The sequence below is a fragment of the Pipistrellus hanaki genome (genome assembly GCF_964339955.1).
Source record: "Pipistrellus hanaki genome assembly, chromosome: 9".
NCBI classification, from domain to species: Eukaryota; Metazoa; Chordata; class Mammalia; order Chiroptera; family Vespertilionidae; genus Pipistrellus; species Pipistrellus hanaki.
In genome coordinates this window covers 30627748-30643649 of record NC_140511.1, presented here as the reverse complement: position 1 = coordinate 30643649, position 15902 = coordinate 30627748, and the positions used below count along the sequence as shown (strand labels likewise).

Sequence of the window (15902 nt, the reverse complement as noted above, 5' to 3'; positions counted from 1 at the left end):
TTGTGGGTTTGCTGAAACCGTTTTTGGCTCAGTGGATAGAGCGTCGGCCTGTGGACTGAAAGGTCCCAAGTTCAATTCTGGTCAAGGGCATGTACCTTGGTTGCAGGCACATCCCCAGTAGGGGGTGTGCAAGAGGCAACCAATCGATGATTCTCTCTCATCGATGTTTCTAACTCTCTATCCCTCTCTCTTCTTCTCTGTAAAAAATCAATAAAATATATTTTTTTAAAAAATTGTGGGTGGTAATCTGTTAACCAGTAATTTTTGAATGTGTTCTTTATGTTTGCATTAGAAAAGTCAAGATGCACATCCATTCCAGCAATAAAGTGACAAGAATTTACAATGTGATTGGAACTCTCCGAGGAGCAGTAGAACCAGGTGAGTTAATCAGAATGTAGTAAATGAACAACTTTTCTTTGCCAAGTACTTACTACTACAAGCTTTGGTGCTATCAGGTGAGCAAAGCAACTCTTTTCTCTACTGGAACTCATATAAGTACAAAATACATAGATATGAGGTGATTTCGTACTTTGATATACCATATTTTCCGGCGTATAAGACGATCCCCTAATTTTTACAGTTAAAACATAGGTTTAGGCCTATATTCACTGTATAAGACTACCCCCCACTTCAAAGAAAAGACTTTGCCATCAAGATCTGCAGGTAATTTTTGTGCAATTTTGGTCTTTTGCCCCCGATTTTCAGTTGACTTTTTTTCGTTTCAAAATTCGTCTTATACGCCAGAAAATACGGGTATGTTTTTAAAAAAGAGATAGCGAGAGTGAGAGCGAGAGCGAGAGCGAGAGCGAGAGCGAGAGCGAGAGCGAGAGAGAGAGAGAGAGAGAGAGAGAGAGAGAGAAGTGAATGGTGGGGTTAAAGTGTGCACTCTTTGCTTAGGGGATCAAGGAAGGAAGCGCAGGGAGACATGGATATTAGGTGTTTTCTGGATTTGTTTACCACTTAGTTTTGTATGGGTAAATGTCTTCATGATAACTATAAATATCTATATAAAAGATAGCACTAGAGCACTGGCCAGTGTAGCTCAGCTGCTTTGATTCCTGGTCAGGGCACATTCCTGCGTTTCGGGTTGAATCCCCAGTAGAGGGCATGCAGGAGGCAGCTGATTGATGTTTCACTCACATTAATGTTTTTCTGTCCTTCTCCCTTCCTCCCTATGAATCAATTAAAAAATCTTTGAAAAAAGATAGCACTCAGAAAATTAAAGTAACTTTGAATTAACAATTTTTTAAAAATTGAAGTTAATGAAATATATAGATACATGCTTTCCAAAGGATTTCAGACATCTGGGGATTAATATACCTTATAAAGATATATTAATGTTTCAGTTCCTTAAAAATTGTTGGGATATATATATATATATATATATATATATATATATATATATTACCAAAACAGATCTAATTAAATTCTATATCTTTCTTATAAGCAGCCAATGCTTTTCTTCAGTGATCAAGAATGTTGATATGCTCCAATGAAAACGAAACAATATATAACTGGCTATTTGTTGAATTTTGCTGAGTACCTATTTTTTGCCAGCTCTGTGCTAAGCATCGGGGATGGTGGGATTAAAAAAAAAAAAAAAAGACATCACCTGGGAACAAGGAGTTTATGGTTGGGGGGTGGAGGGCATATATTTTAGTGTGGTAAATATTTTTTCAGATATGAAAAGATTGCCCCCAGGGCTGGGTAGGCAAGAAAGTCCCTATTCCCATGGAAACTAGGAATGGTTCATAAAGGGAGAAAATCTTTTACCTGAATCTTAAAAATAAATAGAAGGAGTAGGAAGTAGAGAACTTAATATGAAAATACTGGAAGCAGTGCTAAGTAGGTAAAGGAGGAGTAATAGAGAATTATGTAAAGATATGAATAAGATAATTTTATACTTAATTATTATTACATATATACTTATAATTACTATAATACTATACATTTGCATATCACTCATATTTTCTTCATACATCAAAATCAGCACAAAATACATTATGTGTTTATACACATGTTCAGGAAGCTTGCTATCTTCCTCTCTTTTTTTTAAATTTTATTTATTGACCTGAGAGAGAGATAGAGAGAAAGAAAAAGAGAGAGAGAGAAAGAGAGAGAGAGAGAGAAACATCAGTTTGTTGTTCTACTGATTTACACAATTTAGACATTCATTGGTTGATTCTTGTATGTGCCCTGACTGGGGATGGAACTGGAAACCTTGGAGTATCAAGACAATTGCTCTAACCAACTAAGCCACCCTGCCAGTGCTTCCTTTGAGGTTTTTTTTTGTTTTTGTTTTTTAATATATTTTATTGATTTTTTTACAGAGAGGAAGGGAGAGGGATAGAGCTAGAAACGTCGATGAGAGAGAAACATCGACCATCTGCCTCTTGCACACCCCCTACTGGGGATGTGCCCGCAGCCAAAGTAATACATGCCCCTGACCGGAATCGAACCTGGGACCCTTCAGTCCGCAGACTGACGCTCTACCACTGAGCCAAACCGGTTTCGCCAAAGTTTTGGTGCTCTGTGATCAGATGCTGGAATCATTTGCAATGTGTTTTGTTACTGACTTGGAATGACCAATAATTTTGCAACGGTGCTTTTTAGACAGATATGTCATTCTTGGAGGTCACCGTGACTCATGGGTGTTTGGTGGCATTGACCCTCAGAGTGGAGCAGCTGTTGTTCATGAAATTGTGAGGAGTTTTGGAATTCTGAAAAAAGAAGGTAATGTAAGTGAAGTAGGTAAAAATATCTACTTCTTTGAGTCTCAGCTTAGTTCCCTGTTGACTGAGTGTAAAAATGTCACCTCATAGATTTGTATGAAGGGTGAACTAACAGGATACATGCAGACTGTGTCATCTGAGTAGCATAGAGTACTTGTTAGTAGCACAGAATTGTGGGAGTCCCTTTTCACGTCCCACATAGTTCAGGGTTCCTGTTCAGGGTTCTGGTACTGGAAAAGGCCACACACAAAATGAAGAGAGACTAGAAAAGAATTAATTTGGGAAAATGATCAGTTTCCAGCACAGAATAGCTTTCAATTAACTGGGTTATATTACTTATGTTGGTTAGTTAGTTATATTGCTTGCATTTACATAGTAATATTTACTTTATTGATATTGATATATTAAGCTATAATTTGAAATAAAGGAATTACACCATAAGTGGTTGCTCTTAGCAACTAAGAAGATAGAGATGATTTTCCTCACAGAGGAGTACGTACATCCCAGAATTAGGTCATAAGTCAAAGCTTCCCAGCCTGGGAACTGTGAGTAGAAGTTTCTGGGTTCTTCCAGCCTCACACCTCAGATCAAGTGTACTAAGTAACTGAGGAGACCAAAGCTTATTCAGAAAAATACTGGTCTTTTCGACTAATGAGATACTGTCAAAAATTCAATATCTGCATATTCGTAAACCCCAAGCTTTGGGTTGCTCTCCAGAACTTAGGTTTATGCTCTTACCATTATTTCAGTCATTTTAAATCTTCATATAAAATCCAAATAAAGTTTAGTTTAAATAGTTGCTTTTTGAAATAATTATTGTACAATGACAGCAGAAAGTCAACTCTATTTACTGACCCTGCAAACAAGGTATCTTGGGGCTATAAATGTGATCCCTATTATTTTCATTTTTATTTTAGCAACAAGAAAACAACAGTAAAAAATATGTTAAGTTTGCATGATACTTATTTTCTCAGAGAAATGGTGCTTCCACAGGTGCTATCTATTTGGAACTCGTAGCTACCAGGGAGAAGTTAACCTATTTATTTCTATTCTCACTTTACAATGGAGGTAACCAAGGTTTACAGGATCAGGAAACTCACACAAGGTTCTGTAGCTAGTGTGTTGCAAAGACAGAGAACCAGGGCTTAAACTCAAATTTCTGGCTACCGTCCACAAAACCATGATGTCTCTCTTTAAAATAAAGTGTAAAGGTGCTTTATTTTCCCCCCCACCCAACTATGTTATATTTTTAGAAAACAAAATTATGGAGACCCGAATTTGCAGAGTTTATGAATTCTGTAGTGTTTAATATTATTACAAAACCTTTCATGATTTTGTAAGATTTTCTGTGTTAAGTATAAAACATCACTGGAATCATTCTAGGCTCTAGAATATAGAGCATGCCAAAGAACGCAAAGATGAAGAATAATATTAACGATAATTTGAATGATGTTATTAAGAAATGTGACAAAAATGAAACACTGAACTCGGCTCATATAGGGATACTTCTTCTGAATAAGCACAAATGAAATAGTTACTAAAATAATGGACACTTACCTTTTTTTTGATCACTTACTAGTGTATATTTATCCCTTAGCATATCACTCGGATGTCCCCTCTCAGGGGGGACATTGCAGTTTATTAGTGATTACGGGGAATTGAGTTAATTCAACGCACGTGTCCGCCGCAAAGTAGCATCGAGTAGCTGGTAGCCAATGTCCAGAATGGTTCGGAGTGCAAAGGGTTATAAATAGTAATCATTTAATCCTTCCAACAATCAAATAGTATCTTTACCTTATTATTCCTGGCGTACCAATGAAGAAACAGAGACTTAGTAAGTTTGAATGGCTTTCCCTTGGTCATACTGCTAGTTAACGAAAGAACCAGAGTTTGACATAAGATCTTCCTTTCACACCAGTGTTACTCCAAGCCATACCATCTTCCTGTTGAATTTTATGTACGTTTCAGTAGCCACAGACATTGACATGGTTAACTGAGCTTCTGTTGAGGAATCCTGGCACAATTGAGTGAAATCATACAACCAGCTGACACTGAACAATCACATGATGCCAGAACAACAAACAGGAAGAGCTGTCAAGGATTTTCTCTGCTGTATGTGCTCTCTAAACTCAGACCACATCCAGCACTCTCTTCTTCCGCAGCCGTGGGTCACAGGTGGTTTCCTATGCTCAGCCAATCTTCATAAACCTAAACAATCCATGGTTTTGTTTGTTGTTGTTTTTCCTGTCGGGCTTGGCAATGTTGGAGAAAGCTTGCATTTTTTTTCAGCATTTATATGTATATACATACTATTTTAGGATGGAGGCCTAGAAGAACAATTTTGTTTGCAAGCTGGGATGCAGAAGAATTTGGTCTTCTCGGTTCTACTGAGTGGGCAGAGGTTAGTGGATGGTGTGCTACAATATATATTTTCATAATGAGACAGCATTTCAAACTTAATTCTCAAGGATGTGAACATAACACGTGAATCCAGTGAAGCAATATATCTGTGTTCAAAAATCAACAATAAAAATATCTTTGTCATCAAAGAACTAGGTTCCATGTTAACATTTCGGAGCCAGTTAATGTCTGTTGTCAAAATAACTTTATTTCCTGCCAGTGTGATAGGAGCTAAGTAAATTCACTAGAAACCAAACAGTAAAATATGATACCATCTTTCTATTACCTTTTTCAAATTAGCTCTTAAAGCTAAGCACATTGAAATATATATCTTTCACAGCTATCTTCTCCATATCATAATGACCTACTCTGAATTAAATCATGCTAAGAGTGAGGCATCAAGTCCCACTACATAATATTTATGAGGCTCCTTGGAAAGTAATTTTTATTTGCATGTATTGTTTTCTTTGTGTAATAGGCATTAGCTATAAATATATGCAAAGTTGACACTGATTCCATCCACTTCAAGTCCTGTAATCAAAATTTATTGGGCTCCTATTATGTCCCATGAATTGTGGGAAGACCTGTAACCTTCAATTTTCTTTGGGGGAAAAATAAAAGTAGTATTTTTGTAGATAAGAAAGTTTATGTTGGCATCAGGAAGAGCCTAAATATGTTAGGATTATGATTTGTCTCTTTCAAACTATTTGCATCATGTAGGAAATTGCATATTTAAGAAATTCAGAATCCATTTGATGTCTCAAAAGTAACTGCTACACTTCTTTTTTTTATTTATTTTTAAAAATATATATATTTTATTGATTTTTTACAGAGAGGAGGGGAGAGGGTAGAGAGCTAGAAACATCAATGAGAGAGAAACAGTGACCAGTTGCCTCCTGCACACCCCCTAACGGGGATGTGCCCACAACCAAGGTACATTCCCTTGACCGGAATGGAATCTGGGACCTTTCAGTCCACAGAGCAACACTCTATCCAGGGAGCCAAACCGGTTTCTGCTGCACTTTTTTTTTTTTTTTTAAATTGCAATGGTCAATATTGACCAGTAGGTGGTGGCATTCTACAGGGGAACTTCATATTTCAGGGTAGAGGACGTTGATATTCACATTTTTAACAGGTATATTTGAAATAATAAGATTCTGTACTTAAATAATGAGATATTCATGAGAAGACTTCCACTGAAAGGTTCTCTTATGTCCTTCGTATTTACTAAGAGAATTTCTTGAAGGATAAACTATATTATGGTTAAGAAATCAACTTCCTTTCCTTTTACCAAATTAAGAACATAGTCAGTCTTAGCTTACATTTTAGCCTTAAAATGTTTTGTTATTCTTACCAATATTTTTTATTTCAATTCTTTCAAACGAATAATTTTTATAAACTAATATATCGAATTTGTGGATAATTTGGGCCAGTTCAATTCAGAAACCTGCACACATTTCATGGAGAGTGCATTTTTTTAAGGGGGAAGGTATAGCTGTATGTTTATGCTTTTTCTTCTTTCATATTATAGGAGAATTCCAGACTTCTTCAGGAGCGTGGTGTGGCCTATATTAACGCAGATTCTTCTATAGAAGGTGAATATCATTGGTCTCATTGAAAAAGATGGGATCACAGAAGTAGGGGCAGTTTATTTCATACACTTAGAAGGCCCCTGACTCACCGCAGCTGTGAGCCCCAGAGAGCTAACTTGGGAAAGCCGCACTCTGCTTCATTTCGTGTGGCAGATCACCTTGTACAGAGTAGGTCTTCAGTAAATACCTGTTAAATGAATAGGTGGATCATGGAACTAAAGATTTCAACGGCCTTAGAATGAGGTAGCACAAAAGGTACGATTTTGTTCTTATTCCCAGACTAATGGATGTTCATTTTTATTTATTTTAAAAATGTTTTTCAATTACAGTTGATATTCACTACTAGTGTGAACATACTGTGATTAGACATTCATATAACTTACCAAGTGGTCCCCCACTGAGTCTAGTACCCCATCCATAGTTAGTACAATGTTATCGACTCTATTCCCTTGCTATACTTTGCATCCCCATGACTATTATGTAACTGCCAATTTGTACCTCAGTCCCTTCACCTTTTTCACTCCACCCTCAGCCCCTTTTGATGGAGACATGTTGGCCTTTACATTTTCTTCTTTGTTCACTTGTGTGAGCTACAGTGCCTCCTACCTCAGGGCATTTCAGTTATTCTTTCCTCCTCGTCTTAGGTTCATGACTAAGCTCCTGGCCCTCTTCCTGTCCCCGTCACTTCCTAGCTATGTGACCTCAGGTTGTTACTCACTTTCTGTGTCTCAGTTTTCTCACCTGTATATGGAGTTACTAAAAGCACAGACCTTAAAGGCTCTTGTGAGGGCAAAGTGGTTTATATTTGCAAACCTCCCAGACTTTTGTCCTGCATAGAGTGAATCTTCAAAAAATGTTAGCTTGTATTATTATTACCCTTACTTACAAACACACAGCAAGATGAGACACTTTGCCACACAGAATAAATACTCCGTATATTTTTCCAAAGTAGCATACTGTTCTCTTTATTGCTAGTCTTTTTTAAGATCTGATTTTTAATGTTTTTTAAATTTATTTTTTTATTTTTAAATCATTGTATTTTAATGATTATGCCATTCTCTGTTGTAAAATGCTACATTGGCCCAGCATGGCTCAGTGGTTGAGCATCTACCTATGAATCCAGGAGATCACAGTTTGATTCCCGGTGAGGGCACATGCCTGGGTTGTGGGCTTGATCCCCACTGGGGTCATGCAGGAGACAGCTAATCAGTGATATTCCTCTCTTATCCTTCCTCTATCTCTCTCTAAACAAACAAACAAACAATAAAAACATAATTAAAAAATAATAATAATAAAATAAAATGCTGCATTGTCTGCCCATCATGGTCAGGATTAAGAACAAACGACACAAACGTGCATAGAATTTAGCTCCCACAAGTCCACAGTGTAGTTTTCGTAAGTGCATCATACATAAAAGTTTAATACAATAATTCTGTGAGGTAAATATTGTTTTATTCGTCTTGTACAGAACAGGGAACTGAGATTCAAAGGGATTAAGCAACTCTCCCAAAATTCCCCAGAATGTAAAGGGTGGGGCTGAGATTCAAATCTACCTGCTCTGTTTCAATGTTATCTTCCTAACCACTACATTCTTCCTACCTTATACAGGTTTTTGATCTCATATTACAGATAAATGGTTCTGCCTCTTGCATTTTTTGTTCTGAGGTAACCTTTCTGAAAGCAGGACATTAGGCCAGAGGTCTAAGTGAAGCGGGAGAGTAAGTCCTGCAGCTCTAATGCCTAACACTGTTCCAGGCTGAGGGGACAGGTGTACAAAGACCCTGAGAAAAAGTCTGGGTGGGCAGAGTGGGAGGGGAGGGTGTGGGCAGGTGACCTGAGGTAGCTTCTTCTCTGGCACTGAGGACGATGAGTTTTGATTGGACTCAGGTTTTAAAAGGATCAATTGACTAAGGAATGAAGAGTGGTCTTTGAATGAAAAAAATAAAATACAAAAAAAGGAAATAAAAAAATAACCAAACTTCTGGTCTTTCAGGAAACTACACTCTGAGAGTCGATTGTACACCACTGATGTACAGCTTGGTATACAACCTAACAAAGGAGGTACAAATAATTACATATAATTTGAGAAAATCTGAGTTCAGCAAATGCTATTGTCTTGAGATACCGTTGTTATGTTAAGCATCTGTTGTTTTATAACTTCTCTTTTCCTCATATAGCAAATATCCACTCCATAGGACATTACCTCTAATAATATGTTTACACACATTATCTCATTTCTCCCCTCACCACCCGGAAGCAACGTGTCTACACCCCAACTTGAAAACTGGGGCTTAAAAAGCAATAGCAAAAAAAAAAAACGCATTAGCCACTGAAGTTATACAGCTTATCTAGTAGCTAAACCGAGACTTGGTTCTGGGGTTTAATGCCTTAATTTTAAAACTGGTTCATACTCCTTAATATAATGAATGATATCAAGTAACCCAGGATGCAGAAAAACAAAGTTTCTGATTGAGAGAGGATATAATTAAGAACACACTAAGTGCTGGCTGCTAGGGACAAAGCGATTTGGGGAAGAGGCTCGGTGAGAACATGTACCCCTTTCCTGACTTCCTGACCCGGCTCCATTCCTCTGAGTCCCACTAGGCTGGGCTGACGGCTAAAGTTTTCTTCCCCTGACAGCAGCTCCAGGTAGTGAACTGGGTGGACAGGTGATGCTGAATCCATAAAGGACAGGCGACTCTTCACTTTAGTTCTCCTGCCTCATAAAATCATTGTTTCTGGGTTTTTGGAGTGGCAGATTTTTCTTGTTACTGCTAATTTGTATTGGAAAGGGGGGGAAAAAGACTCGCCCATTTAATAAAATTACTAATTGAAATGTAATTATCAAGAAAAGTTCAATGCCCTAGCCAGTTTGACTCAGTTAATAGAGCATCTATTTACCCACGGACTGAAGGGTCTCAGGTTTGATTCTGGTCAGGGGCAAGTAACTCAGGGTGTGTGAGAAAGATAATCAATCTATGTGTCTCTCACATCAATGTTTTTCCTCTCTCTCTCTCTTTCTCTCTTTTTTTTTCTCTCTCTCTCTCTCTCATCTTTTTCTCCCTTTCACTCTAGAAAATTAGTGGAAAATATCCTTGGGTGAGGATTAACAACAACAAAAAAACACCAAAAAAGAAAAATATTTCCCTTTAGATAGTGATTTTAAGTAAGACAAATATCACTAAACTTTGGTTTCAAAAGCATGGAATTTAATCTTATAAATTAGCATTTCCTACAGGACTAGAAAAATTAATTTGAAAAATATATTTTATGCTGTTAAGAGCTCCATCACTTACCTGCTGTTTTATTAATTTCCATAAAGTGTATACAATTTTAAATATCTGAAACGGTATTTCAGTGAGTTCCCACTGTTCATGTAATTTAAGGTAAATGCTAAGGACAAGTGGCAGCTGTATTTGTTTACTGGGACAATTGCATTAACACTACTCTCTAGGACAATTTTGAAATGATGTGATGACATCATTTGGGGTTTTGTTTGATTCTGTTTTCTTTGTTTTGGGAAAGTGAATTGCAACATTTCAACTTTTAGTGATAAACAGAGAATTTAGTCTTATGTTTTTACACTGTTCCAAATTTGCATTACTTAGAATAATTGGAGTGATACTGTCCATCATACCAAAGTGTTGTAAATAAGCTTGAGTAAAATTATTTTGTTGCTGTATTTATTCATAGTTTACAAGTTAAGATGTAGCATAACTTCTCTCTCCCCACATTTATGCAAATTTATTTGTGTTCCCAAAGACCTTCATATATACCTATGTTACAGCACCAAGCGATTGAATTCAATGTTCTTATTTAATTTCCCACTAATGGGGAGTTTTAAAAGTATCTAATTGAACTTGGTATTCCTGGAACTTCACAACAAGTCTTAAACAGCATAGATAGTACTCTATAGGCTTTTAAAAATGGAATTTGCCAAAACCGGTTTGGCCTGGAACTTCACAACAAGTCTTAAATAGCATAGGTACTCTATAGGCTTTTAAAAATGGAATTTGTCAAAACCGGTTTGACTTACTGGATAGAGTGTCTGCCTGCGGACTGAAAGGTCCTGGGTTTGATTCCAGTCAAGGGCATGTATCTTGGTTGCAGGCACATCCCCAGTAGGGGGTGTGCAAGGGGCAGCTGGTTGATGTTTCTCTTTCATCGATGTTTCTAACTCTATACTTCTTCCTTCCTCTCTGTCAAAAATCAATAAAATATATTTTATAAAAAAAATGGAATTTGTTGAAAAATAGAACATAGGACGTTTATTAAATATAAAATAAAAACATTATATACCATATACTGTTCAATAACCTATGAGTAACTAGGGAACATTAATTAAAGTTTAATTGCTAAGTGGTTTTGCCATCACATTTCATGTTCTGAGTCTAGAATTCAACAATAGCTCATATTTTACTTTGTTTGCTCATCTGTAAAACCAGAAAATGTATTTAAAGCTCAGTATTAATGCAATTACAATATATACTCAATTAATTAAAGAAAATATTAGTGCATTTATTTTGTTATATATTACTTAATGACCTTTAGCTACCATGTTGAAAAAGAAGAAATATTAAAAGAAATACCTTCCTGTCCCTATCTTACTTCTTTTCCATTGTTTTTATAAGAGGAGAAATAACGTGTTTTTTTGTTTGTTTGTTTGTTTTGTTTTGAAATATATTTTATTGATTTTTTACAGAGAGGAAGGGAGAGAGATAGAGAGCCAGAAACATCCATGAGAGAGAAACATCAACCAGCTGCCTCTTTTGCACACCCCGCACCGGGGATGTGCCCACAACCAAAGTACATGCCCCTGACCGGAATCGAACCTGGGACCTTTCAGTCCGCAGACCGACGCTCTACCACTGAGCCAAACCAGAAATAATGTTTTTGAGAGTAGCCCCACTTAATTCATTAAAAGAGATAATTATTTTTTTACATAATATAACCATTCCTTTGAATACAGTGGCTTTGTATAATATGTGTAGCCTCTTTTCCATACATTCCACGTATTGTTTATAATAGTTGCACTTGTATATTATAAGTAGTGAGCATTTTCCTGTAGTGTTAGAAACTCATTATTGTAAATCTTAATGACTATTAAGGTACAAATTGCTTCCCTTGTGGTTTTTTTTTTTTTTTTAATTTTTTTTGTTTTGTTTAATCTTCACCTTAAGGTATGTTCATTGATTTTTAGAAAGAAAGAAAAGAAGTGGTGGGGAGAGAGAGAAACATCTATTGGTTGCCCCCTGTTTGCATCCCAATGGGGCATTGAACCTGCAACATAGGTATGTGCCCTGATTAGGAATCAAACTTGAAAAACCTTTTTTGTGTTGGGGCAGCGCTCCTACCAACTGAGCAACGGGGCCGGGATACTTCCCTTGTGTTGCTAAATATAATTTAGCTATTCATTTCCTGGTTAATGGACATTCAGATTTTAAAACATCTGACTCATAAGTATCTTCTCTCTCTTTAATGTGTGCAGCTCCAAAGTCCTGATGAAGGCTTTGAAGGCAGATCTCTCTATGAGAGCTGGAATGAAAAAAGCCCTTCACCAGAGCTCATTGGCATGCCCAGGTAAACAATCAAACAAGCAAAGAGACAAAACTCTACTGAATTTTAGTATGGGATTGTGTTGGAAATAAAAAGGTTTTTTTCCAATCATTAATAAAAAATTTTTATTTGTTTTAAAAATTCTCTAACCTTTGATAAAGGAAAAGTGATGAGGTTCTCAAATAAAATATTACTATGTATGTGTTTGAAGATAAATCTCTAGGTCATCAAGAGATGCTTTCCTTTTGAATAGGTAATATTTATGCATGGTAAATAAAAGATTATAATGGTTGAGAATAATTCCCCTCATATTTTCCCTACTGACTCTATAAATTATCTTATTTTCTGAACATCATACAATAACAAATATTTTAGTTACTCTAAGAAAAATATAGATATTATTGCAGTTTTGGTTGTATAAATCAAAATTAATTTTAGACTGTAATAGGATATACAAAAAATTTATTTATTTGAGTAAAAAGGACCCGTAGTCCTGAGGATATTAAGGGTAGAGATTTTAGGGGAGGCCCCAGGAAGATCTCAATAGAATATTCAGCAGCTTTCCAGGTGTGTCCTTTCACGGTCAGGGTCTGATTGATTGGTCAAAGTCAGGACTGGGGGTTATTATTCAATACAGCTGGGCCCTGAGGTCAGCTGTGGCATCTGGTTTTACTGCCTTTCTGGGCCTGAAGCTGAAATACAACTAGATGTTATCTCTAGGGAAGAAGACTCAGGAGGTCCCAAACCACAAGACCAGCCATACGTTAAGGGAGGATAAGACACCCTGGGAATGAGATCCCACCTTACAATTATCCGTTGCTGGGCATCTGGGGTTTTCTGCCTGGTGACCTTCTGTACCCAGCCCATTGACCTTGCTCTGCTCATGTCTAACTTCCTACCACAGAATCTAATGCTATTTCCAGATATATAGTGTCAGTATTGAAATGACTGGTAGGACCCCTGTTGGTTTCCTGAAGAATTGCTTATTGTTGATGTGGGGTTAATCCCTTTCCTGCTATCCACTCATTGGAATAGGGAACCCAAAAGAACAATGGTCACCCTAACAAAATATTCTTGGAGTAGATATTTTGTGATCAAAACTAATATTTCTCTCAAAAATTTTTCCTACATGTCTAAGGTGATGCATTTGAAAATTATATTTAACTTTTTCTATAATAATGACGTTTAATTAATCTTTAATCTGTACTTGATGAAGACATCTCAAGTAATTCTGAATTTTATCCCTACAAGGATTAGCAAGTTGGGATCTGGTAATGATTTTGAGGTGTTCTTCCAAAGACTCGGAGTTGCTTCAGGCAGAGCACGGTATACTAAAAATTGGGTAAGTCAATCCATAAGTAATTCAGGATTACTTAGTAATTACAATCCATAAGTAATTCAGGATTATTTATTTTAGCTAAATAAATCATTCTGAATCAATATAAGTGACTGAATCACTAGAGGAATAGAGGAATTTGAAGCAGAATGGAAAAGTCTCAATGGTTTTCATATTCTATTAACCTGTTAATGAGTGGTTTATTGAAGTACTTAAATACTTTCCTGTATTCATTACTGACCAAAATAGCCTAATTAATATTAATAGTAAATATGTATTTTATGATAAACTATATTACAAGAGATATATTTTGTTCTTTGCTTTTTTTTTTTTTTTGTAGGCAATAAACAAATTCAGCAGTTACCCACTGTATCACAGTGTTTATGAAACCTATGAATTGGTGGAAAAGTTTTATGATCCAACTTTTAAGTATCACCATGCCGTGGCCCAGGTTCGAGGAGGGATGGTATTTGAACTAGCCAATTCTGCCGTGCTCCCTTTTGACTGTCGAGATTATGCCATGGTTTTAAGAAAGTATGCTGACAAAATCTACAACATTTCAATGAAACATCCGCAAGAAATGAAAACATACAGTGTGTCCTTTGGTACGCTACACATTTTTAGAATTCATTATCTATTTGTTTCTGTGAGTCTCTAAAATATGATGGCCTACCTGAGGTCCATTTTTTCATTTATTGTTGTTCTACGTGATTAAATATATTCTTTACATCTATAAGTGCATTTTTCCCCCCACTTGTGTTTATCTGGAAATATACAAAATGTTAATCCCTTGTAATATATAAAGAACAGCTTACCCTACTTTTCTTTTTTGCTTCAGCTATAGAGCAATAGTACTAGGTCCTAATTTCTCTTTCAGATTCACTCTTTTCTGCAGTGAAGAACTTTACAGAAATTGCTTCTAAGTTCAATGAGAGACTGCAAGACTTGGATAAAAACAAGTATGTGCTACATAAAGGAGTTCGGTGTTGAAATATCTTTCAAGTGTTTGCTGCTTCTGTCCCTTCACTCTAAGCATATAGGCTGCCGTATCTCTCAAAGAAAGACCCACTTCTGACATCCTGAGTGGCAACTGTGCTGCTGAGAAATGCTGATGCTCCTTCACTGCCAACTCCTTAGTGCCAAGTCCCCAGCTGACCATGGAAGGGCCTCCACCGCCTGACCACAGCCTTCTCCAGCTTCCTCTCATGTGCTTTCAGTATCTCTCCATCAGACTGCAGCCAAACTCTTATTCCCGAACACACCCTCTTTCTCCCTCTCCTTAAGGTCATTCCCTACGCACATAATTCTTTCCTTCCACTTTCACGTGGGAAAACTATTTATCTGGAATAACAAATATTGTAAAGCCATCATTTTAAGATTATTTCTGCATAAAGTCACAAAAATGAAATGTAATTTGAACAGATTTTTAGATGGGGAATAAATGATGTGAAAACATTAAGGAATTTTTTTAAAGGTAGAAATTTGAAGGTGAATATCTCTTTATATTAAACATATTATAATGTTTATCAAATCCTTCGGGATTGATGCAAGAATATATTGAAAGAGCCAGGACCAGCGTGTTCAGTGAATTAAGCATAGCTCAATGCACCAAAAGCCTGTTGGTTTGACTCCCAGTCAGGGCATACGCCTAGGTTTAGTGCTCCATCCCTAGTAGCAGGAGGCAGCTGATTGATGTTTCCCTTTTCTTCTCCCTCTTCTTTCTTTTCTCTCAGAAAATCTATAAAAAATCTTAAGCATCAATATATAGAAAGATTAGAGTAGACGGTTCAAAAATAACCTAGTGATATATAAGGATGTATTTTTTTCTTTCAAACTTGTGACTCCTTAAGAAAAAGATTCAAGAAACAGAAACACTACAGCAAAGTGTAAGAACAACAACCACAAGACGTCTTACCAGTGTTTGAATACCTGGGTTTATCAATTAATTGTTGTTTCAATATAATTAAAAGTTACTGCCATTTTTTTGCATTAGCACACATAACTATTTTTGTGGTTTTGTAAGCCTCACCATAATAGTATTTAATTAAATTTTTTAAATGTAACTACGTTATTGTTTTTAATGGGAAAGTATAGGAATTTAAAATATATTTGCGCCGAGACCGGTTTGGCTCAGCGGCAGAGCGTCGGTCTGCGGACTGACGGGTCCCAGGTTCGATTCCGGTCAGGGGCAAGTACATTGGTTGCGGGCACATCCCCAGTGTGGAGTGTGCAGGAGGCAGCTGGTCGATGTTTCTCTCTCATCGACATTTCTGGCTCTCTATCTCT

At 36.6% G+C, this 15902-nt stretch overlaps 1 protein-coding gene across 2 annotated transcripts in view; it reads left to right on the top strand.

The window, feature by feature from the left end:
* LOC311627915 (glutamate carboxypeptidase 2) overlaps positions 1 to 15902 on the top strand; it is a 49294-nt gene that overhangs the window by 29720 nt on the left and 3672 nt on the right. For both annotated transcript variants that reach the window (XM_084894644.1, XM_084894645.1), the window contains exons 9-17: positions 293 to 378; positions 2614 to 2733; positions 5051 to 5133; positions 6664 to 6727; positions 8718 to 8785; positions 12213 to 12304; positions 13532 to 13622; positions 13957 to 14221; positions 14494 to 14575. In XM_084894644.1, coding sequence (XP_084750770.1) covers positions 293 to 378; positions 2614 to 2733; positions 5051 to 5133; positions 6664 to 6727; positions 8718 to 8785; positions 12213 to 12304; positions 13532 to 13622; positions 13957 to 14221; positions 14494 to 14575 — 951 coding nt within the window. The remainder of the gene's footprint in view (positions 1 to 292; positions 379 to 2613; positions 2734 to 5050; positions 5134 to 6663; positions 6728 to 8717; positions 8786 to 12212; positions 12305 to 13531; positions 13623 to 13956; positions 14222 to 14493; positions 14576 to 15902) is intronic.